This window comes from Schistocerca nitens, chromosome 6 (assembly GCF_023898315.1).
Source record: "Schistocerca nitens isolate TAMUIC-IGC-003100 chromosome 6, iqSchNite1.1, whole genome shotgun sequence".
In the NCBI taxonomy this organism is placed as follows: Eukaryota; Metazoa; Arthropoda; class Insecta; order Orthoptera; family Acrididae; genus Schistocerca; species Schistocerca nitens.
The window spans coordinates 198,760,909-198,783,902 of record NC_064619.1 but is presented as its reverse complement, the minus strand read 5'-3'; the positions used below and the strand labels follow the sequence as shown (position 1 = coordinate 198,783,902).

General features: G+C 43.2%; 1 protein-coding gene across 2 annotated transcripts in view; it reads right to left on the bottom strand.

Moving 5' to 3' along the window:
- Positions 1-9,581: 9,581 nt before the first annotated feature.
- LOC126263186 (uncharacterized) overlaps positions 9,582-22,994 on the bottom strand; it is a 269,073-nt gene continuing 255,660 nt past the window's right edge. Inside the window, exon 4 of one of the 2 annotated variants that reach the window (XM_049960243.1) lies at positions 9,582-9,719. In XM_049960243.1, coding sequence (XP_049816200.1) covers positions 9,600-9,719 — 120 coding nt within the window. In that variant the 3' untranslated portion in view covers positions 9,582-9,599. The remainder of the gene's footprint in view (positions 9,720-22,994) is intronic. The other variant, XR_007546861.1, reaches the window with a different exon arrangement.

Below are 22,994 nucleotides of genomic sequence, written 5' to 3'. Positions count from 1 at the left end.
TAGATCGGCGAAGGAGAAAAGAGACCCACTTGCAATGTCGGGAATATACCGCATACCATGCACTTGCGGAAAAGTTTATGTCGGAATGACTGGACGATCCATTAACACCAGGATCAAAGAGCATAAGCGACATTGCAGGTTGGGGCAGGTGGAGAAATCGGCCGTGGCAGAGCACGCACTGAATGAGACCGACCATGTAATAAAATTCGCCGACACGGAAGTTCTGGCTGTAGAGAAGCATTATCACACGCGCTTGTTCAGAGAAGCTGTAGAAATACAAAAACACGCGAACAGTTTGAACAAGAAAGAGGAAAGCCTTAAGGTCAACGGATCCTGGCTTCCCGTACTGCAGCGAACGACCGTCGCAGGTAGCAAGAGGAGAACCGCACCGGAAATGACCGCGGAGAAGCCCTCGGACGTTGGCGCGCCAGGTACATATTATAGCCTGCGCCCGCGAGCTCGGCTCCAGTTCACCACCGGCAATGGAGGGTGAAGCTTTGACAATGCCAGCCACTCGTGCTGGCGAAACGTCAGAAAAATCATTAGATGAACGTCGGCCGAAGAACCCGAGACAGAAGCCAATAGGCAGTTTGTCAACAAGTGGCCACGAAAGCCTCAACAATTTTGTGTTGGTGGAATGTTATTTCAGCTAGGGGAAGCTGTTGTCGATGCAGAGCTGTCACGAGGGGCATTCAACGTAATGAACAAACCAACTGAACTGCGTGCATTAGCATTAAGGCTTAATTCGCATGGGTGTGTGTCTAGTGGCACCGGGAAGTCGATTTGGGTAAGTGTAGAGCCAAATCTACCTGTGAGTACGGTATGTGTTGTTGAACCATTGGAGGTTAATGAATTTTTGGATCCATTAGGTTGTTTTGTGAAATATAGTATTGTACGCGTACAAGAGGGAAATGACGGGCGAGTAGTCCCCGTGAACGTGGATAATTTTAGCGCTGTAGACGCGAATTTGAGAAAAGGAGTTTTAGTAACGAATTTGGATGTACCAAATGACGAAACTGGTGTTCGAGAGTTAGGCGAAGCGATCAACCACTAACTGCCGATAGAACTGCACTGCGTGAAAAAATTGAGCATTTGAAAGGAGGAGAAAGAGAGCACATGGAAGAATTATTGTGGGAATGTAAGGATTTGTTTTTTCCGCAAGGGCCTTTACCAGCATCTCCATTAGTTCAACATAGGATACCAACAGGGAACGAAGCACCTGTTTACCGTAAACCATACAGAATACCGAAGTATTTGCAGCCGATTGTGGAGCATTTCATTGATCAGCAGCCTGCGGACGGTATTATAGAGCATAGTAATAGTTGCTGGGGAGCGGACATTGTCGTTGTGCCTAAAAAATCTGTGGATGGAACTAAAAAACACAGGTTCTGTTGTGACTACCAATACCTCAATAATAGGACAGTAACGGATGCATACGCCATTCCAAACATATCGGAGACTTTGGATCACTTATCATCAGTTAGAGGTGGCTCCAGAGGATCATCCAAAAACTGCTTTCTCTACTTCGGGAGCCGCGCGGGAATAGCCGAGCGGTCTTAGGCGCTGCACTCATGGATTGTGCGGCTGGTCCCGGCGGAGGTTCGTGTCCTCCCTCGGGCATGGGTGTGTGTGTTTGTCCTTAGGGTAATTTAGGTAAAATAGTGTGTAAGCTTAGGGACTGATGACCTCAGCAGTTAAGTCCCATAAGATTTCACACACATTTGAACATTTCTACTCCGGGAGGCCATTACCAGTACATCAGAATGCCATTCGGGTTGAAAAACGCTCCAGCAATGTTTCAGAGGTTGCTAGACAGTGTGTTGAGTGGTTTGAAACCACGACATTGTCTTGGCTATCTGGATGACATTATAGTGTTTTCAAGTAGTATGGAGTAACATAGACAGCGGTTAAGGGAAGTCTTCATGAGGTTAAGAGCATCTCGTTTAACGTTAAGCCTGGAGAAGTGTCATTTTGCATTGGAAGAAGTGAAATATTTAGGTCATATCATCAGCAAGGACGGAGTGCGAACAGATCTGAGGTTGGTACAGGCTGTAAGGGATTTTCGGGAGCCGAAAACAGTTAAGGAAGTGCAATCATTCGTCGGAATTTGCAATTTCTATCGAAAAATGTAGTCACCGTTTGATTTAGTGAAGTTACAGAAAGAAAGGATGGGTGAATCTGTACGTCAATTGGCGAGAACAAATCGGGATGTTTGGAAACGGGTACAAAAGGCGAATACAAAGGCATTGGAAAGGCAGGAAGATTCAGTGAAGTGGAAAGGAAGTTTACCGCAGTATAGAGTAGGGCAATGGGTAATGCTATTCAGCCCCTATACGCCAAAAGGGAAAACTAAGAAGTTCATCACAAGGTATCAAGGGCCATACCAAGTAGCTGAAACCACATCCCCCGTTAATGTTAAGCTTCAGCTGCCAACTAGAACAACGATAGTACACAATGGGCGGTTTCGGACATTTAAGGGTTGTCCAGATGTGATTCCAGGCATGTCACAGGAAGGGAAGAGGAAGAAAGAGAGAGTGAAGAGAGGTGTTCAACGCAGAGGAAACCAGGAAGATAGAGTACAGCATAATGTACTGTATGCTTTGCGATCCAGAAAGTAGTAGAGTATTTGTAGTTTTTTTTTGTTTTCTTGTTATGCGTCATTGGGTTTGCGTAGATTAATTAGGCATTGTATTTTCATATGCTGTATGTGTTTTCGAGTATTGTGAGCCTGCTAGAGACAGCAGTCTTTTTGAAGAGGGAGGAAAGGTGATGGTGATCACTGTCCTCAAGTCAATGAAAAGGAGAGCGTTGAGGAAGTTGGTGGAAGTAAAAAACTGAGGTGGTATTACTGATCTCAACAGTTAACAGCCGGTATGCCGAGATGACAAGCGAGAAATTACAGAGCTGTCATAGAAGGAAGGTAACGGTATGTCCAGCCAGGGTGATAAGCACCAATCTGGACACGTGCACAGTGCAGTTACTTTTAGACAGGAGGAAAGAAATAGACTGTCCAAGGGACATCGTGGAGCCAAAATTGAGCTTGCAACAGGTCGGGATGCATTGGATCTTCTCCACCTACGAAAAATTAATAGTAGTAGCAAGTTGTTTTGAGCAGGGAGTATTTGTCGAAGCGAAACATATAGTGCTCGAGAGAAGCGGAATTTTAATCAATGGAACTAAGTGTAACATAATATGACCAACCTTCCATCTGCCAGCGTCGATTCAGGAGTCACACAATTGAATGTTACACAGCCACAGCTGTACCGGCCAGAAGCCACTTTAGAGTTTTTGACAAGGCAGAATCTGACCTTGTTAAATCAAACTCTGGCCGCGCCGGATTAGCCAAGTGGTCTGAAACGCTGCTGTCATGGACTGTGTGGCTCGACCTGGTGGAGGTTTGAGTCCTCCCTCGGGCATGGGTGTGTGTGTGTGTGTGTGTGTGTTCGTCCTTAGGATAATTTACGTTAAGTAGTGTGTAAGCTTAGGGACTGATGACCTTAGCAGTTAAGTCCCATAAGATTTCACACACATTTTGAACAAATCAAATTGACAAGTAACGATCGTTTTGAGCACCTCTGTGCCAAGTGCCATCGCAGCCTTAACTTTGTTGTGTGTTGTTTTCATTCTGATCGGGTGGAGAACCAATTCCAAGAGGGAACCGATGGTAGGCCAAGTTCCAGTGGACTGGATATCACGGGCATAAGACGGGTAGGTAAGGGGTTGATCGAGCATTAAGTGGAGTGATCATCTAGTAAGGAATTTTTTCGTTTTGTCTCATAGCATGTGTTTTAAGAGGACTGGAACACATCTAAGTCTTCTGATAGTAGTAGTAAATGTGTCATAAGTATGTTCCAACCCAAACAAGTTTAAGAGTAGTTAGAGGTCGACCCAGGGACTGGGTCTTTCCGAAGGGGGGAATAATGTAGCAACACCACCGCTTAAGATGGGAAAAGGTTAGCTTCGGTGTAATATTTCTGAGTGCACAAGTCACAGTCAGGCACGAGCCTGTTGACAGTAAGTTGCGCTACCAGCAGTTGCGAAGTAGAATGGAGGCCACAAGGCTGTAGACCCACTGAAAAGAATAAACACAGTGGTTTTACATGGCGCAAGCTACAGGCAGAAGGGGCCCACTAGCCCAACCCAGGTGTTATGAGTACATGACTCAGAGCTGTGTGTTAGCAAAACAGAGGCGCACAGCCACGTATAAATAGCAGCAGATGAGGTGCCAGCATTCCAGTCCAAGGCAGGTCACTGGCTCGACCCTCTGAGGCCAACACAGGGTCCACAGCCAACTAGCGGCGGGCCACAGCACGGCTCGCTACTGCGGGCAGTGTTGTTCGCTCCCAACACATACCAGAGGCATCCCGAGGCGATGGCTGCAGATTCGGACGCCAGATCACAGATGCTTGTTGTTGCCGCGATCTTAGACACGCCGACGAGAAAGCACGCTGCTGGCAGCCTTGCAGCTGCCAACAGGCAGCGCTGAGGTGGCAGGGATGGAGATCGCTGAGTCAACTGGGAGTGCATCCTGACATCATCACAATTCCACAGCTGTACAAGGCCGACACCAGCAGTACGCTGCATGGGTCACTGAGGCAGCCATTCTGCGCCAAGCCGTTTTGCACACAGCGAAGTGGTGTCCTCAGCATTGTGGGACCCAGTGATGCAGACCAAGAGGAATGGGGGCACTGTAGCTGGAAATAATAAATCACTTGGAAAATCGAACAAGTTTTAATACAGCACATCGTGACAGCTCATCCTGGTCCAACATACCTCTAAACAGTCTTCAAAGTACAACTGGTTGACTAACTAGGGTTAAGCTTAACTTTGGACACTGACACAGCTAATAAAGACAATAAAAAGTACTCTAATGGAAAAATCGAAATGAATGGAAAAGAGCCATTTTGAAATTAAGAAACTTTAACGCAGTTAAAAAGAAGTGGAGAAAATGGGAAGAATAGAGACTATCTAACGAAACTTCAATTTAACGATACTTTTAGCAAATTGATAAGCTGGACAGATCTTCTGAGAAGGTAATAGTGTTGGCAAATCTTGCAGAGCATTTATAAATTAATTTTTACTTTTTTTTTTTACAAATGCATTTTTTTTGACGTAACCTTCCAGGAAACTTTTGTCAATAAGCTCCATTGTGTAGCTACCATTGAAAGAATGAACCACTTTAAATAGATAAAAGAGAAATGCAGTTTTAGTTTTTTCATGGGCTTTTACAACTTCGAATTCTCCTGTGCTCACAACAGTACTGAGGGGATGACGACGCATGCGCTGCCTGGTGGTAGAATGATGAACTTCTGCTTTAGCGACCTGATGACCTGGTGCATAGTTTTTGCCCCATGCGTATTTTCACCCCCACCTACCCTGACCTACAGTTCCCAAGAACAGCATTCCAAAACTACTGTAATAAATTAAAATGCCCCCTTTTTTTAAATTAATTTTATGCAAGTATTATTGAGAATGCGGATAACTGCAACTGCTGCTAAACGTAACAGTTCATGTTCCACAGCACAACTTATTAACACTGCGACGTTCGTAAAAGTGGCTTCGCATATGACTTGTGTGTGGCGGGGTCGAGGAGAGCGGCAGATCGCTGTATCCGCTGCTTGTTGGTGGGGCCCTAAAATTAGTTGCTATTCAAACTCAAATAACACGTTTTAGATCTTAAAATTGTAATCTGTTCACCTTTACTGAGAGAATTCAGAGCTGGTGATAGTTTTGCTTATTTCCGTTAGTAAGGGAATGCATTGTACCTGGCGTGTCTTGTCAAATAATTAACAAGAATTGGAGTGATTTATCACAGTGGCATTCAGCGATAATCGCTAGCTGGCTGGAAGTTTAATAATGATGGAATTTAAGGTACTTAGGAAACCATCAATTTTACCAGCTGCGGTCATATTGGTCCCCTAATGCATATCAAATATAGCCTTATTTCAAAAGGTGAAAATATTAAAAAGGCTACTGCAACCTGATATTAGTTGTCACTATCACGTTTTGTAGTCAGCTTAATAAGACTAAATAACAGTGTCTGATAGGGGGACTCTGTTACATATTATTAAAAAAAAATCATTTGGTAGTGTGCGGTCGTGTTACATTTCTTGGCTGTACTGGTCAGTCACTCTTGGTAGTACTCAAGGTAAGTACAACTTTGAGATGACTTTAGATATAAATGCTCGCATGTCGAAACCTAGAGCCTTATTTTTATTGTTGTGGTTATTACTATTATCACATCGTCCTTAAGTTAGCCTTTCACATACCATTTTAATAAATATTTAGCAGTTAATCATGTTACAGCACGTTTACGGAAAAATACTTATGATGTAGATGTGTTAGAGTGAAATGCCAATAAAGACATTGAAAAGCGTCGAAGCAGTTGGTCACATCTCTTTTAATTCCGTTTAAACGTCATTACTCAGGCTATTCACATTTTTATATGCATAGTAGAGTCAGTTTGATATGAAAATTAACTACATTTCAACTAATCCAACCGAAATTGGGGAGACTGCAGAAATACATGTTCATTTCCAATTGCAATACAACAACAGTGACTTCGTAGGTGATTTCTTCCTTTTCTTCCATCTCGACATTTGTGGATATTCCATTGCACGTACTGGGTATGGGCTAAGACGAATCTTGTACTCTATGCCAGCCACGCAGTAACCAGGGTAGCTCAACAGAAGAACCATCCAAACCCCCACTCCCTCCTTCCGCGCTGGTTTAAAATGCAGTTAAAGTGTCAGCCTCTGGCGCATGACACAGGTAATGGAGAATGGATACTGCAGACAGTCGGACATTGTTCTCTGCCCGCTTCCTGGAGGGGCATTATCGACCAGGTTCAATCTGTAACATTTTACTGCCAAGGACATATGTTGAAACATTTCCCTGGTGGAAGGAGGATTTTATAAATAACACGGCCGGTTATTAGAGTCATTCTTAAGAGAAAACTTTCCAAGGAAGATAACCGATCCCCGCAGCGTTCTAAAATACGAGGGCAATCCCTGGAAACGACAATCAGACGCTTTGGCAGCTTGCAGCGCAACATTTTTCCTTTTTTCTCTCTTTCTCGTTTTATGTTCCTACCCAACAAAAAGAGTGCAAAAGGTGCCAAAAATAAGACATATGGATTGGCTGGATTGTCATGACGTAAAATTTTTAGACGTAAGTTACTGGAAGAGCGGTTTTAGTACATTTAATAGGGAGTACCTCATTTTTCCTGTGGTGGTGGGGTGCAGCGGCATCTGTTTAATTTTTTGACTGACGTGACAAAAGTGTTCTTATCTGATTGGCAATTGCTGTGTGAGACCTGAGAAATGTCCGCAGAATTGACATGCTTTGGTCTTCTTCATCACTTTGGATTTTGCTCTGACGTGGGTGTCGTCGCGCTCTGCTTGCAGAGAGGACCCTTTGGCCTCTGTAGCAGTGTTGCTTTGCACTTTACTCTTAGTAGAGACACTTCGGGTTCTGCGTGCAGCTGAGAAAATCTTCGAACAGAGTGCTCCAGACGGAGAGTTCGCCCAAGAGACATCCGGTCCAGCAATTTCATACCTAACAACGGTGACATTTACGGGCAGCACTGATGGTATAGGTCGCGATGAACCTTATAACCCTCAGTAATTTCACAGTTAGGTTCTACATGCCCCCCTGGGGCTGTCAAAGTTACACACCTTCACCTATATTTCAAGCATGAACGTAATCACTGTTATCAAGTCGCGGATTTGGGTCAGTTAAAACTTTATATGTGAGAGAGCTGAACTTACCACCCCATGCTTCCCTTCCTGAACTTTGTCAACCATAAGTAACTTCAATTTTATCATTTCTTTGTGTTTATTATTGTTGTTACATCTGGAGTAACGTTTACTGAATTACTTGACACTGTTTTTAACGAAATCAACTTGTGCTAATAAACTCAGGAATTTGTTGTACATTTGGATTTCATTTGACAGCTAGTTATCCATGTGCATAATTAATGAAACTGTGTGATTGCGTCAGCCCATAGATCCACTGCTGGGCCGAAAATTAGCGCTTATTAACTCAGTTTCGCACAGTTTAATTGGTGTAGTTCCTTGGGGGAGAGACCTAGTTAGAGAACTAGCTAACATCATTTCTTCATTTCTTATTCTGTTTAATAACGAAGGAATTTCACAAGATGTTCAGAGGGAATCACGTTCAAATTACTATCTGCTAGTTCCATCACGGAAATTCGGTGGTCTTCCTAAGGCCTAAAATACGAGGGTTGTCCAGAAAATAAGCTCTGAGCGGTCGCGAAATGGACACCACAGTGAAAACCCGATGAAGCTTTGCACAGATGTGTTGGGTAGTGTCTCTAGTATGACCATCGATCGCATCAAGACGCTCTTTTCAGTTGTGAGCGCACTGTGAGCAAGTAAAGGTGCCTAGAACAACGATGTCTCCCGCCAAGTAGGAGGGCCCCCTGAGAGGCTTCGCCTTAATGAATGCAGCCCACCTAACACAACTGCCATGCACTTGCTTCTTCATGGTGATTCTCAGCCGGACTCTGTAGGGGCAGTGAAGACGCTCCTGCAGCCTTTTCGATGGAAAGTGTTTCATCACCAACAACACAGCCATAATGGGCTCTTCCTGAGTATCACCTCTGTTCACATGAAACGCTGGATACGAAGACAACACTTGGGCGCAGGCTACGCGCTACAGACCAGCGTAGAGAATTATCGGAAAGCATAGGTGGCTGCCTTCTATGACGATGGTGCTGGAAATTTGGTATAACGCTCCTACAAATGTCTAAGTCAGAGTGGCGACTATATAGATAAGTATCTGGAAAGTGTTGCTAACTCTTGCAAATAATATGTTTCTGATTTTCTCTGTGGTTTCCATTTAGCGATCGATCGAAACTTACCTTCTGGACAACCCTAGTACACTCACATCAATGAGCGAATGAGGTATCAAACTTGTGCCTGCTTACTTGTTGGTTCACTTATTGCTTTTCTCTAGCTTCTCACCCAAAGTGAAATTACTAAAAAGTTCTTTTAACCAAATAACAATCTTTCCATTAAAGACGTGCTTCCAGATATTCAATCGAAATAGTGTGCATTAAATGGAAACAACGATCGGTGGAATTACTGGAAGCACTGTATTAATCAGTCCGACAAGGGGACGTGAGAGAGCAGTCATTCAATTTTCCCACGTTTGTCATATCAGAGCTAATATACCAGCTATTATTTAGCTGCTACTAATTGTATCACTAAGTACTAGTCTGTTCTTGTTAAAATAAAGACGTGTAGAAAAATGCTACGTGATATATCGTCTATTTCTTATTACGGATAGCTCTCACAGTAAGTTAAAGTGTGGAGCGGTAGCGAGACTTAACCTACTTCTGCAGACAATGACCGCTTCTTTAAGAGTCTTGAGCTAGTCTTTTGTTGTGCGATTGGAAAGAAAAAGAAATGGGAAAGAAATAAAGACGAAGAAGAAGAAAGTAAAGACAAACAGAAATAAAATTTCAGAATTAATTATCCCAATGAAACCAATTTCTGTGGCTGAAGAAGGCGAGAACTACTGCACTGTATTATCCAATGCATTTTTACACAGATTACTAACATGACATATTGCTTTCAGGAAATATATTTCATTTTCTTATACAGGTTCTTCGCATTGACTTCAGAGAGAGTTCGAGTTCGTTTTTCTGCTGGCAGTCCACTATTCTCACACGTCTTCTGCCTTTCAAGCAGCATCTGAAACATAAAAGTATTTCCAACAAATTACTGCAATGTCTCCCCATATATAAGTAAATTTATTTCGCTATCGTAGTGTGATCGTGGCAAATTGTTTAATAAAGTAGGCTACATAGTTTAGTTAAAATCAACTGAAATTACAAGAAAATCTTTATATAGATGAGAAACGACATTAGTTGATTATTTATTCTGAATTTTATTTTCCTGTGTGCAAGAGACATAAATACGGCTCAGTAAACAATAACAAACTTGCAGAATAGTTCCAAATTTCTATTCAGATTTTTCCACATGATATGCGAAAGGTCATTGTAAGAATGACAATTGTAGTGGGGACATACGTGTACATTGTTCATTTCACTGTGGCTTGCAGTGGTATGTTGGTCAGACACGCGCAAAAGAGGGAACATCGAAATATCGAAGAGGTGATTCGCGGTGTACAGCGCCGTTATTCGTAGAACATTTGTTGGATATTCTGTCTTCGGCGTTATCAAACTGAAAACCCCGTTTCATCCTCTCTCTTACCCCTTTCTAGCATCTGGAAGTCACTTCCCAGAAGGGAGAAATATGCCACACATGGTACTTGTTGAAGCAATTTTTCGTGTGAACCAATCAAATCTCCGATGAAACTTTGGAGTCATTCTATTCGTAGCTGGTGTTGGTCACGAGTGGGGTGTATTGTGATGTCTTTTCCTAGAGATCACTTTGGCCTTATCAAAACGAGCTTGGCAGAACTTCTAGCATCTATTTAGAACGACAGGACCTCCCATCTGTTGGTAAGTTAAGCACACATGACAAGAAAAAAGATGGCGGTTCCTCCAGCCAAATCCGTTTCTGCCGGGTCTATGTATGGCCAGCCACTGCATCTTCACAAAATAAGGGCTCATTCATATTCTGCTTGCAGACTTGCAAATAACGTCTCTTAATGTTAGGTCATTTTGTAGACTACGTAGTTTATGATAGGACATCTTCCGAAATGTGTTTATTAGCTATCTATCGACTTTCAGTACTGGTTGTATATGAAGCCATGTGAATACACTTTAAAAACATTTCCTCGAGTGCTTCAAACGTGGTCATTGTTGTCTAGTTGAATCTTGTTTCTGTCAATCTTTTCTGGCTCATTATCTCACATTTTAATATGTTTCAGCTTTTACTTCAGCACTGCAATCGAAGTCTGATCTGTTCAGTGTGAACTGATCTGAGAAGCAGTTGAACTATCGCAGAAAGAAAAGGGGAAAATAGTGAATTCTGAGAATTACTGATTAATGAAAAATGAATCAGTTAATCAGAGGCGAGTGCACTAGTTAAGAAGTTCAAAATGTGAAACAAAATATAGTTGAACTGTAAACACCAACGATGCTCGTACTACACTCCTGGAAATTGAAATAAGAACACCGTGAATTCATTGTCCCAGGAAGGGGAAACTTTATTGACACATTCCTGGGGTCAGATACATCACATGATCACACTGACAGAACCACAGGCACATAGTCACAGGCAACAGAACATGCACAATGTCGGCACTAGTACAGTGTATATCCACCTTTCGCAGCAATGCAGACTGCTATTCTCCCATGGAGACGATCGTAGAGATGCTGGATGTAGTCCTGTGGAACGGCTTGCCATGCCATTTCCACCTGGCGCCTCAGTTGGACCAGCGTTCGTGCTGGACGTGCAGACCGCGTGAGACGACGCTTCATCCAGTCCCAAACATGCTCAATGGGGGACAGATCCGGAGATCTTGCTGGCCAGGGTAGTTGACTTACACCTTCTAGAGCACGTTGGGTGGCACGGGATACATGCGGACGTGCATTGTCCTGTTGGAACAGCAAGTTCCCTTGCCGGTCTAGGAATGGTAGAACGATGGGTTCGATGACGGTTTGGATGTACCGTGCACTATTCAGTGTCCCCTCGACGATCACCAGTGGTGTACGGCCAGTGCAGGAGATCGCTCCCCACACCATGATGCCGGGTGTTGGCCCTGTGTGCCTCGGTCGTATGCAGTCCTGATTGTGGCGCTCACCTGCACGGCGCCAAACACGCATACGACCATCATTGGCACCAAGGCAGAAGCGACTCTCATCGCTGAAGACGACACGTCTCCATTCGTCCCTCCATTCACGCCTGTCGCGACACCACTGGAGGCGGGCTGCACGATGTTGGGGCGTGAGCGGAAGACGGCCTAACGGTGTGCGGGACCGTAGCCCAGCTTCATGGAGACGGTTGCGAATGGTCCTCGCCGATACCCCAGGAGCAACAGTGTCCCTAATTTGCTGGGAAGTGGCGGTGCGGTCCCCTACGGCACTGCGTAGGATCCTACGGTCTTGGCGTGCATCTGTGCGTCGCTGTGGTCCGGTCCCAGGTCGACGGGCACGTGCACCTTCCGCCGACCACTGGCGACAACATCGATGTACTATGGAGACCTCCCGCCCCACGTGTTGAGCAATTCGGCGGTACGTCCACCCGGCCTCCCGCATGCCCACTATACGCCCTCGCTCAAAGTCCGTCAACTGCACATACGGTTCACGTCCACGCTGTCGCGGCATGCTACCAGTGTTAAAGACTGCGATGGAGCTCCGTATGCCACGGCAAACTGGCTGACACTGACGGCGGCGGTGCACAAATGCTGCGCAGCTAGCGCCATTCGACGGCCAACACCGCGGTTCCTGGTGTGTCCGCTGTGCCGTGCGTGTGATCATTGCTTGTACAGCCCTCTCGCAGTGTCCGGAGCAAGTATGGTGGGTCTGACACACCGGTGTCAATGTGTTCTTTTTTCCATTTCCAGGAGTGTATTATTTCTATCTTTGTCTCAAGTCAGAATGTGTTTTTAAATTTCTCTAACAAGCTCTAAGAAACTGGAGAAAAATTTTGTTGATAATGGTCACAATTGGAATCTGTTTGTAGACAGATAAGCAAACATGTAAACTGCCGTTTTCCAGCATTCAGTGCCTTCAGTGTGAAAGAGATATGCTAATCTTCCATGACTCTTTTCAAATGTTCAGGAGTATTCACCTGGCATCGTCGTCAAAAAGGTGCGATATTACGGCAAGCTGATTTGTTGCCGTCTTCAGGCGCTCTTGATGACTGATTGTGGTCGGCTGGGTGCCGCCCCCCCCCCCCCCCCCTCCCCGATAAATCGCACCATTTTACCAACCCGAGTTGGAATATGGCCACATTTAGGAAGAGGACCGTGGAGAACGTGAAGAGATCATCCGAGGGGAGGGCTGTCGTCAAGACAGCAGAGAGGACTGTTCCTGGTTGGCGACTGGGACCACTGTCACCAATGCCAGACATCCAGTGCCAGCAGCTGCACCCACGCCGCCGCTCAGGTAGGCTACCTTCGTCTGCCACGCCTCCAGCAGACCGACCATCTCATGATAAATGAACTGCACTACAGCTCTCTCATCCAGGCCTGCATGCTAGTTCCAGTTGTGTCTTAGCAACCACCATTTTAAATGTTGGTAACGACCCTGAGAATGTTGTTACCGAAAATGGACGAACTGTATTTTATTTCACTGATAATAGTAATTTGATAATTGTATTTTTATAACCATGGTACAGTAGTATTTTGTTTATAAAAATAAAAGCTTATGACTAATCTTCTTACATTCTTGACGCTGTTGCTCCCAGCCCTTTTATTTAATACGCCAATGCCACACTCAAGCACAATTCAAGGTTTTGTACTGTATTGTATAGAACCGGGAACCTAGAAATGATGGAGAGGCGTCGTCCCCGCCGTAGGCCTCACTGGTTCACAATCCCACAACAGGCTACGGCAGTCCACTCACCCTACCACCGTCCCACACCGAACTCAGGGTTATTCTGCTGTTTGCCCACAGTGGATTACCCCCCACCACCTCCCGGGAACGTCTCACAGACGTGTGTGGTTCCAATGTTTGCGTGGTAGAGTAATTATGGTGTACGGGTACGTGGAGAAAGTGTTTGCGCAGCAATCGCCGACACACTGTAGTGTAACTGAGGCGGAATATGGGGAACCAGCCCGCATTCGCCGAGGCAGATGGAAAACCGCCTTAAAACCATCCACAGACTGGCCGGTACACCGAACGTCGACACTAATCCGTCGGACGGATTCGTGTCAGGGACTGGCACGCCTTCCCGCCTGGAAAGCAGTGCGATAGACCGCACGGATAACCGGGCGGGCTGCAATTTGATATACTGTAACTATTAAACAAAAAAGGTTAACCACTATAGTAAACAAGTTCAGATAAGTAATTTTTACCACTAAACTGGAAGAAACATCAATAAGAAACTCATTTCTTTATTCACTTGACTCAAGTGTCACATTTCCATGGTTAAAGCTTCCAGTTATGTATGTAAGTATACGAAAATAGAACAGATCATCCACTTGAACATAAAACTGCCGCCAGAAGCTGAAAGCTGCTACTTCAGCATTATACCACCTGTCAGGCAACACACATTGTTTGACCATCAATTGGTAGCCATCACTTACAAAAATACAGGACTCCATTGCAGCATTACAACAGAGGAACTACGTAACACTTGCAGCGCCTACATGACAATACACTGGGTCTGAGTGATGGCATATACACTATCTGCTCAAAAGCGTCCACATACTTATCAGTCGACATTAATAAGTGGTGTGTCAACCCCTTTGTCTTTGCAACGGCTTTAACTCTGCTGGGGACACTTTCAGTGAGGTGTCTGAATGGCGGTAGTGAAATGACAGCCTATTCTTCCTCAAAAGGCGAAACCACAGAAAGTCGTGATGTTGGGTGCTGGCGTCTGGAGCGAAGTCGACGTTCCAGTTCATCCTGAAGGTGTTCCATTAGGTTCAGGTCGGGACTCTGGGAAGGCTAGGTCATTTCAGCAATGTTATTGTACACAAACCATTGCCTTAGACGAGCTGCTTTGTGACACTGTGTATTGCCATGCTGACACAAATAATCATCCTCTCTGAGTTGTTCTCCTATCGTACACTGTACACATTGCTGTAAAATGTGTTCATATCGCCGGCCTGTGTGGCCGAGCGGTTCTAGGCGCTTCAGCCCGGAACGGCGCTGCTGCTACGGTCGCAGGTTCGAATCCTGCCTTGGACATGGATGTGTGTTATGTCCTTAGGTTAGTTAGGTTTAAGTAGTTCTAAGTTCTAGGGGACTGATGACCTCAGAAGTTAAGTCCCATAGTGCTCAGAGCCATTTGAACCATTTGTGTTCATATCTTTCTGCATTTACCAGTTTCTTAAGCGGATAAAGGGGAACACACCTTAACCACAAAAAACACCTCCTTCAGTGTTGACACTACACATAATGACAGGCAACGTTGTCCAATCAAGTCCCTCGTCTTCAGTCGTCCACTGTCCAGCGGCATCGCTCTTTCCATCACCCGAAGCGTCAAATGGTTCAAATGGCTCTGAGCACTATGGGACTTAACATCTGTGGTCATCAGTCCCCTAGAACTTAGAACTACTTAAAACTAACTGACCTAAGGACATCACACACATCCATGCCCGAGGCAGGATTCGAACCTTCGACCTTAGCGCTCACACAGTTCCAGACTGAAGCGCCTAGAACCACACCGCCACACCGGCCGGCCCCAAAGCGTCACCTAGCATTGACTACACAAATGTGTGGCTACTCTTCCATTGTATCTCATTCCTTTTAATGTGCTAGCTGGACTGCTGGTAGCACTTTGGAAGTCAAAAGTGATTCCTTCCGCGGATTTCACTCGATTTTCTCAACCACCCTTTGTATTGCTTGATGGTCTGTGTCCATCAGCGCATGAGGTCCGCCTAGTCTTGGTTTAGGTGTGCTTGTTCTCTCCCATTTCCACTTGAGAATCACATCACACACAGTCGACCAGAGCAGCTTCATAAGGGTTGAAATGTCTCTGCACGACATGTTACTCGGATGACATCACAAGACTGGTCCATGTTCGAAGTCATTGATCTTTTCTGACAGACCCATTGTGTTGTTAGTACTCCTCTACTGACAAGACAACTCTCTCCACCTCCTTCTATATTTGCATGTCCACCTCTCATGGCACCTAGTGGCTAATTCGCATTATATATGGGAGTCCAGATACTTTCAATCAGATAGAGAAAACAGCACCAGCTCTGTCACCTAAGATTATCAAGCCTCAACCATTGTTGAGTGGGCACCTGCCTTAGGATCCATAAAAGCATTGCAACTGAGTCAGCATCCTCTTGTGCAGCCATTAGCATCAGTCTGTCAGTCAACATTGGCATGGTTCCGCATCTAGTACCAGCCCAAAGGTCGAATTGGGATGCTACTAACTACCGCCAACGTAGCAACTGCAGTCATTGGACGCCCTCAACCAGTCGTCGACTGGCCGATTCACTCCCTGGCTGCCACCATTGTTGTCAGACCAGCTAGTAACACCACGGATCCGTCATCTGGCCACAAATCACGACTGTGTCATGTGCATTGACTCAGCATCAGCCACTGTCAGGTGCCCGTCCTGTTAGAATGCTCTGCTCCAAGCCATACTGCACTGTTTATAGCAGCGACCGATACACTGATAGCACACTGCCACCAAGGTCTGTGGGCACCATCCTGCCAACTGGAAAGAAAACTCAAGCTCGGTATATCATAACTAAGTTTAATAAGTGTGAATAGTTGCAGTATGAGTACTGCTGAATTTGCTTCTGCTCCCCATTGGTGAATTATCATACCCTGGGTGAGGAAGCCAGAACAGCCACCATGATTAGCCTACACCTGCCCTCTCACCTCCCCCCCTCCCCCAATAGATTGACAGTACCTAATGCTGCTGACTCCATTACATTGAGAAATTAAGCTCATGAATGATAAAAAATAATGGTTGCTGTGAGGATATAAATAACCAAACAAAAGTACAGAAGGTGTTTAAAATCAAGGCTACTGGTAGAGAGAGAATGGGACAAATTCTGAGAAAAAGTTAACAAGCTTCATATAAATTTATTTCAGCAAAGTGAACTGGGACTTGATTTATATTTCAGTGATTATTATTTATCACTTTAGGATCGTAAACATCGTTATATAACAATTTTTAGTTAGAAAACTATTCGAACTATATTGATTTCTCAAGAAGTTTATAGAAATGAGGTTATCTATGATACACTGATAATTATTGACTGGTCTCCAATCACGTCACATAACCTCTCTAGAAAAAGAGTCTTGTTAATGTGTTAAAGTATTTCAGACAACACGTCTATGTACATTTTAATAGATTTCCATCTCCATACGAGCTTTTATTTTTCAGAGGACTTGTTATTTTCCCATATTTAGCTGTTGAAGTGGGACACAGTACCAGTATCCTGCCTGGTGGACAGTGCATAAAGTATAAACACGCTGTCAGTCCTGCTCACAGTTCCACCTAATGCGCATTACCCGTCTGACAGATATTGTTCTGCATGATTCATCGCAACATCGCTAATTGTGAAATGTGCGGTTTCAAATTACACTGTTTTCCTAACAGTGATCGATGTTATGTTTCCACAATCCCATTAATAGAATAATAATAATAATGCGTTGAGATATACACTAAACAGCATGTGGTTAACAGACTCAGGTATAATTAGTCCGACTATGGTGATAACACATACAAATAGTAACCAAGTTTGGACATTATTCACAAAGCACATTGCTAGTCCTACTGGTAATGTGAGGTTTTGCATCTAGTAGATGAAGTGGTGTAAATAAATTAACGCCCACGACATAGAAAGGGCTTCTTTCAAAGTTCACCAATCTTCCATTTCTACGATTCTAGTATTTAAGTGCAAATGTATTCTAGAGGACCTGCTGCAATCGTTGTTGATTGTTAAAATGGCAGATACTGTACCACCTGAACTACATTTACCAAATAAAATACATATGCCTCAACCCAGGATTGAACCATGGACCTCCTGCATGCTATCCCAAAACGCTAAGTACTGCACCAACCCTATAGCATTTGCAGTTTCTCCTGTCAGAGGTACAGTAGTTACCATACATGTGGTTACAGTGTTGCCAGATTGCCAATCTATAACGTCCTTTTTCTGCCGGATGTACTCGCCGGATGAAATTTTGTGAGAAACAATTTTTTTATTGCTGGCATGTGTGGAGTCGCGCTGCGAAGTCCGAGTGCGCGAATATAGCTTCACCCTGTATACTTTCATACACAGTGTAAATATACGAATGTTATCCATCTACTACATCATCCTCCACAGTTTTTGTAGCATCGTCTATCACAAATAGTAGTTCCTTGCAATTTGAGTAGATATTTGAAACAACCCCACTCGACAACCAGTGTTTCACTGCTGTAGCTGCATTAATGAAATCTAAAAGGCACTGAAAGCATGTTGTGGGCAAACTGGGTACATTGCGAATAATATACCTTGAATGTAGCAATCTACTGGTTTGTTATACTGGAACGGAAATAGTTCTGTGCAGCAAACACACTCGTATCTATTGTACACTTCGAAAACAACATAGTGTTCGGATTGGAAAAGCACTCTTTTTGAAGCGACTGTTATCATTCACTCATTGACTTCTGTAAAAGCTTTTAGATCACCTGTGACTTTATACATGTGACAGATAAACACTCTTGCGAATAAAATAAGGAGTCACAACAGTTTTCTTTTAGAGATCCAATATTAACATGTCTTATTCTTCGACTGTGTGACACTTTGTGGATAGAAACTGACTATTTGTACAAACAATTAAATGTCGATAATTTGAAAACCGACTGTGTCTGTCTTATTGTCTCTTCCCTCCTTACAGCTGTTGAGGAAGACGAGCTCGGCAGTATTGATCGTCGAGAATTTTGATGCTAAATATATCTTGCACTTCTTCAGATGGACCATCACCGTTGCTCCAGATTTGGTGGCGACTCCGTTTTGCGCTCAGTGTCGGGTGGCGCCGCTTTCTTCCCAACGTTGAGGATCTCGTAGTGCGTACTACGCTCCCCAGACCCATCAAGTTCTGTAACGTGGAATTACTGCTTTCGTTAGTTACAGCAAGCAATTGATAACCAAAATATATCGGTACTGATTCTTATTGTATTCTTCTTTTGTGCTCACATATTTTTCCGAAGACAGTGACTGCTGTGTCGACTCTCCAAAGGTCTGGCACCAGACTGATAGCTTTTAAGCGAGTATTCCTGGCTTTTACAGTATGCCTTTCTGCTGAGTTAGGAGGAATTTCTTATCTCATGTGCTGAATCAGGGATTTCGCAGTAAACATTCTTGGTAATACCCGTTTCCCACAGACAACAAGGATGAAGAAACATAAACATAGCAATGTGAGACACCTGTTTTTTTCCGAGAGAAGGACAAGAAAGGCGAGTTGAAACTTGCAAAAGGCTTCTCCGTCCTCGACTACAAGTCTCTAGCGAGAACTATAGGAGGCATCCTACATTAAAAAAAATAATCGTGGTGCAAACCACATCAACATTGATTTGTATTATCGAGAGAGAATTCCCATCCACGTAATGAGTTTGTGTCTCAGCATTGGTAGGAGGCCGGCGGCATCCTTGCGGGGAGACAACATTGAGCACGCCTATTACCCTGCAGAGTGTGTCTTCTAGAAAGTGCTTGTCTTTTTACCTAACTCCATACACAGTAATACCCCCTGTTATGATTTTTTTACTCTTCTGCGGAAGTCCATAATCGAGTGTGTGCTGTTTCGAACCAAAAATAAAGTGCTACTGACAACATGACTCGCGCAAACGGTGTTATTTATATATCTTCGACGTTTGTGGTCCTGTCTTCCTCAGTTGCGTGTAATATTACGGTATATTGATAATTTGCATTGAAACAAGCGTTCAGTTCATAGTACTGTGGAATGTGGGGAAAAACTGCAAATTGGCATTCATAAGAAGAAGAAGAACACCAAAAATGTAACAGGAGTGTAATATGTGAGAAACTGTCCACGCAATCTGCCACTGATGATGCCTTGCAGAAAATAAAGGCGAAACGCATATGACACTAAAATAGTGTTTTATTCAGTTGCTGTCAGACGGTCCATAAGTAAAAATTATCAATATACCGTTATTTATATATATTTGACGATGCTGGTGCTGATTTTGCATTTAACATTTGACGATACCACTATGGCTGCAGTACATTAGGACTTTGTTTTTATAAAACAGATCTTATGATTGTCACTATAGACCGAAACCGGTAACCTGTTAACAAAAAGTTTGTGACCATAGACGTAAATTAAAGGAAACTTATTCAAAAATAAAGAATTATGAGGGACTCTTTCCGAATGAACTAGCTGCGTACGTTTCTCAGCCGATAAAATGTCTCCCAGTAGTTCTTTCTAGTAGTTTCATCAGACGTCATAACACTTTTAGGCGATAAATGAAGTTCCTTTCTTCAGTAAATATTATTGTCTATCGCTTTCGAGTGTTTCATGTAACAGAAAACAGTGGTAGCAAAAGAAAACTGTAACATGTAAAAATTAATGCGGGATATACCCAACCTTTGCCTTTATGATGTTTGTATTCTGCTGGGAAGACTTTCGATGAGACACCTGAACGTCTATGGGAAAATGGCAGCCCATTCTTCCACAATAGCCGGAAATAGCCATGTCCGCTGATCAGGACTGGAGCGAAGTCGGCGTTCTAACTCATTCTATAGGTGTTCCATGGGATTCACGTCGGGACTTGAGGCAGGCTGGTCCACTTCAGAAATATTATTCTTCAAAAGTCATTGTTTCACAGATGATACATGACGATATGGAGCATTGTCATGTTGATAAAAACATTCATTGTCTCCGAACTGCTCTTCTACCATACGAAATACACAATATTGTAAAACGTCTTAATATCCTTCTTAATTTAGCGTCTTCTTAAGTGCAATAAAGGGACCTAGTCCTACGCACAGAAAATAGCCCCATGCCGTAACACCTTCGTCACCTCCGCACTTCTCTGATGACAGGTAGCGCACATCATTTCAGATAACTTGTTTCCAGTCGTGCGCTGTCCAATGTCGTCGTCCTTTACACAATCTCAAGCGCTGCTGAGCTCTGACTGTAGAAATGTGTCCAACATTGGACTTCATTCTTTTTCTACAGTCCTTTGCAGCTTGGTGTTACCTGAAACATCAAGGAAATTGGCGATGCCTCGTTTCATTCAATATCAGCAACTATGTGATACAGAAAAAGTATGGCTCACCTAGATAATGTATATAGTCAATACACTTTTAATCGCTCGACGCCCAAACAACTGATAAAGGTAGTTAACACTAAGTCTCTTAAATGCAGGAGACCCACTGCCCGCACACCATCGTGAATGACAGGGTAGACAACATAACTTGTATTATCGCGAAGAGGGCGAGGCTTACTCAGAAAAAACGTCTGAAGCGGATTCCTTTCCAAGAAATTTCTTGTGTATCAGAGCAAGATTCTAAGTAAAAAGTCTGAAGGGGATTCCCCGCAATTTTTTGTGAATCAAAGACATAATAGTGACGAACCTCTATCTTTTTATTTTATAAACCATGTGAAATCCGAGAGAGACAATGACTCAATCATGAAAAAAGAGAGTATATGAAAAGAAAACCATTTTTGTGAGTACTGGTGAGCGCAACTATATAATAGGTGTAGTTGTTGTTTGAACATCAAGCAAGTAACAGTGGTAGCAGAGATACATTGTCTCATCCTACTGATAATACACAGCATCGAGCTAAACCCTGCTTTTTACAACACATAGCTGTTGTTGAATAAAACATTACGTTTTTGGCAACTAAATTCACCTCATCATTTCCCTAATAATATTCATTCTGTGCGCTACTAGAGTATTTGGGAAATAAAGTTGTCCCTCTTGTCACGCACAATAGTGATGAGAGCAGCGGTCTTCTGTATTTAAGAGCCATAGTACAAGCCAACTTTATTACTTCTTCTTTGGACGATGAGCGATTAACAGTCCATTTGTCTCATACTACTGATTATACACAACATATAGGTGAGCATTATTTTTTTGCATCACATAGTTGTTGATGTTAAATGAAACCAGGTATTGTCCCTATTTTCTTTATGTTTTAGATGGGTGGCAAATAGCTTCCTGAAGATTTATGCAAGGCAAAACATTTTTTGTATATCAATTGAAAAGGCAGCTAATACTTTTAAAGTATACCATAGCACACTTCAGTATAGATTAAAGAGTGGAAATAAATTGGACACGTTTGTATGTTATAATTTTGCATCATGAAGTATCGGTCATCCTGCAATAAATAAATAAATAAATACCTCGTAGCACAGTGCAAATGAGAATAAAGAATGCAAATAAGCAGGCACTCAGCTGACAAGGTTTGATTATTTTCTGAAATTCACAGTGGCTGTTGTAAATACTCGAGTGAAGGACTGGGAGACTGTAACAGATGGTGAGAGATCGTATTCGCTACCGCAGAATAATTGAAAATATTAGCCAAATATTTAGTATTTTATCCAACGTCAGCAAGTGTAGTCGTATATAATGCAATAATAAGCAACCACTTGCATAAAAGAAATTTAATTTTCTTACCGGTTTCAGGCACTTGCCAATCGCATTATTTGCTAGATAGTGTCTATAATAAAGTGCATACAGCAAAGTTTCATGATCATGTAGTTCACAGTCTCTGAATAAAACTTACCTCACACAGTCATTGTGAGCTGTGACCGTGGCATTCTGCTGTATGCACTTTGTTATTGACACTAGCAAATAATGCGGTAGGCATAACTTTCTGAAGAAGTGCACTAAGAACCTGAAACCGGTAGAGAAATTAAATTTATTCTATCCAACTGGTTGCTTATTATTTCATTATATTAGCCAAATAATGGAGCCAGTTTTACGTCAACAGCATATAGCGTGAGACAAGCGAGCAAGCATTACTAACGGTTTGCGAGAGATACCGCTGCAGCGTTATACGTCAAAAGGCCACAGCCAGCACTGAGATAGCTCATGTTACTGTTGTACTTAAGCAGGTGCACTACGGCTTTAATTATTAGTGAGCGCTCGTTAAAAGGAATATTTTTACCACAATTTATTTTCACACGAGTTGCAGTGCAGAGAAGCAAAGTCCAGCTTATCTCTTTTCTCTGCAAGAGTCTTAAGACAATGGAGAGGTTCAGTTTTTTGTCTGGTGATTCAACCGGAAGGCGTGCTATAAAAGCTGGAAAAACTCTCTAGGAAGCTTACAGCTGAGGCTCAATTTTTGGAGAGTCGGTATCACAGTCACTTTCTTCGGAAAAAATAAAGGTACGAAGAAGAATATAATGAGAATCAGAAGCGATATATTTTGCTTATCAATTACTTGCTGCAATATATGAGAGCGGAGATTCC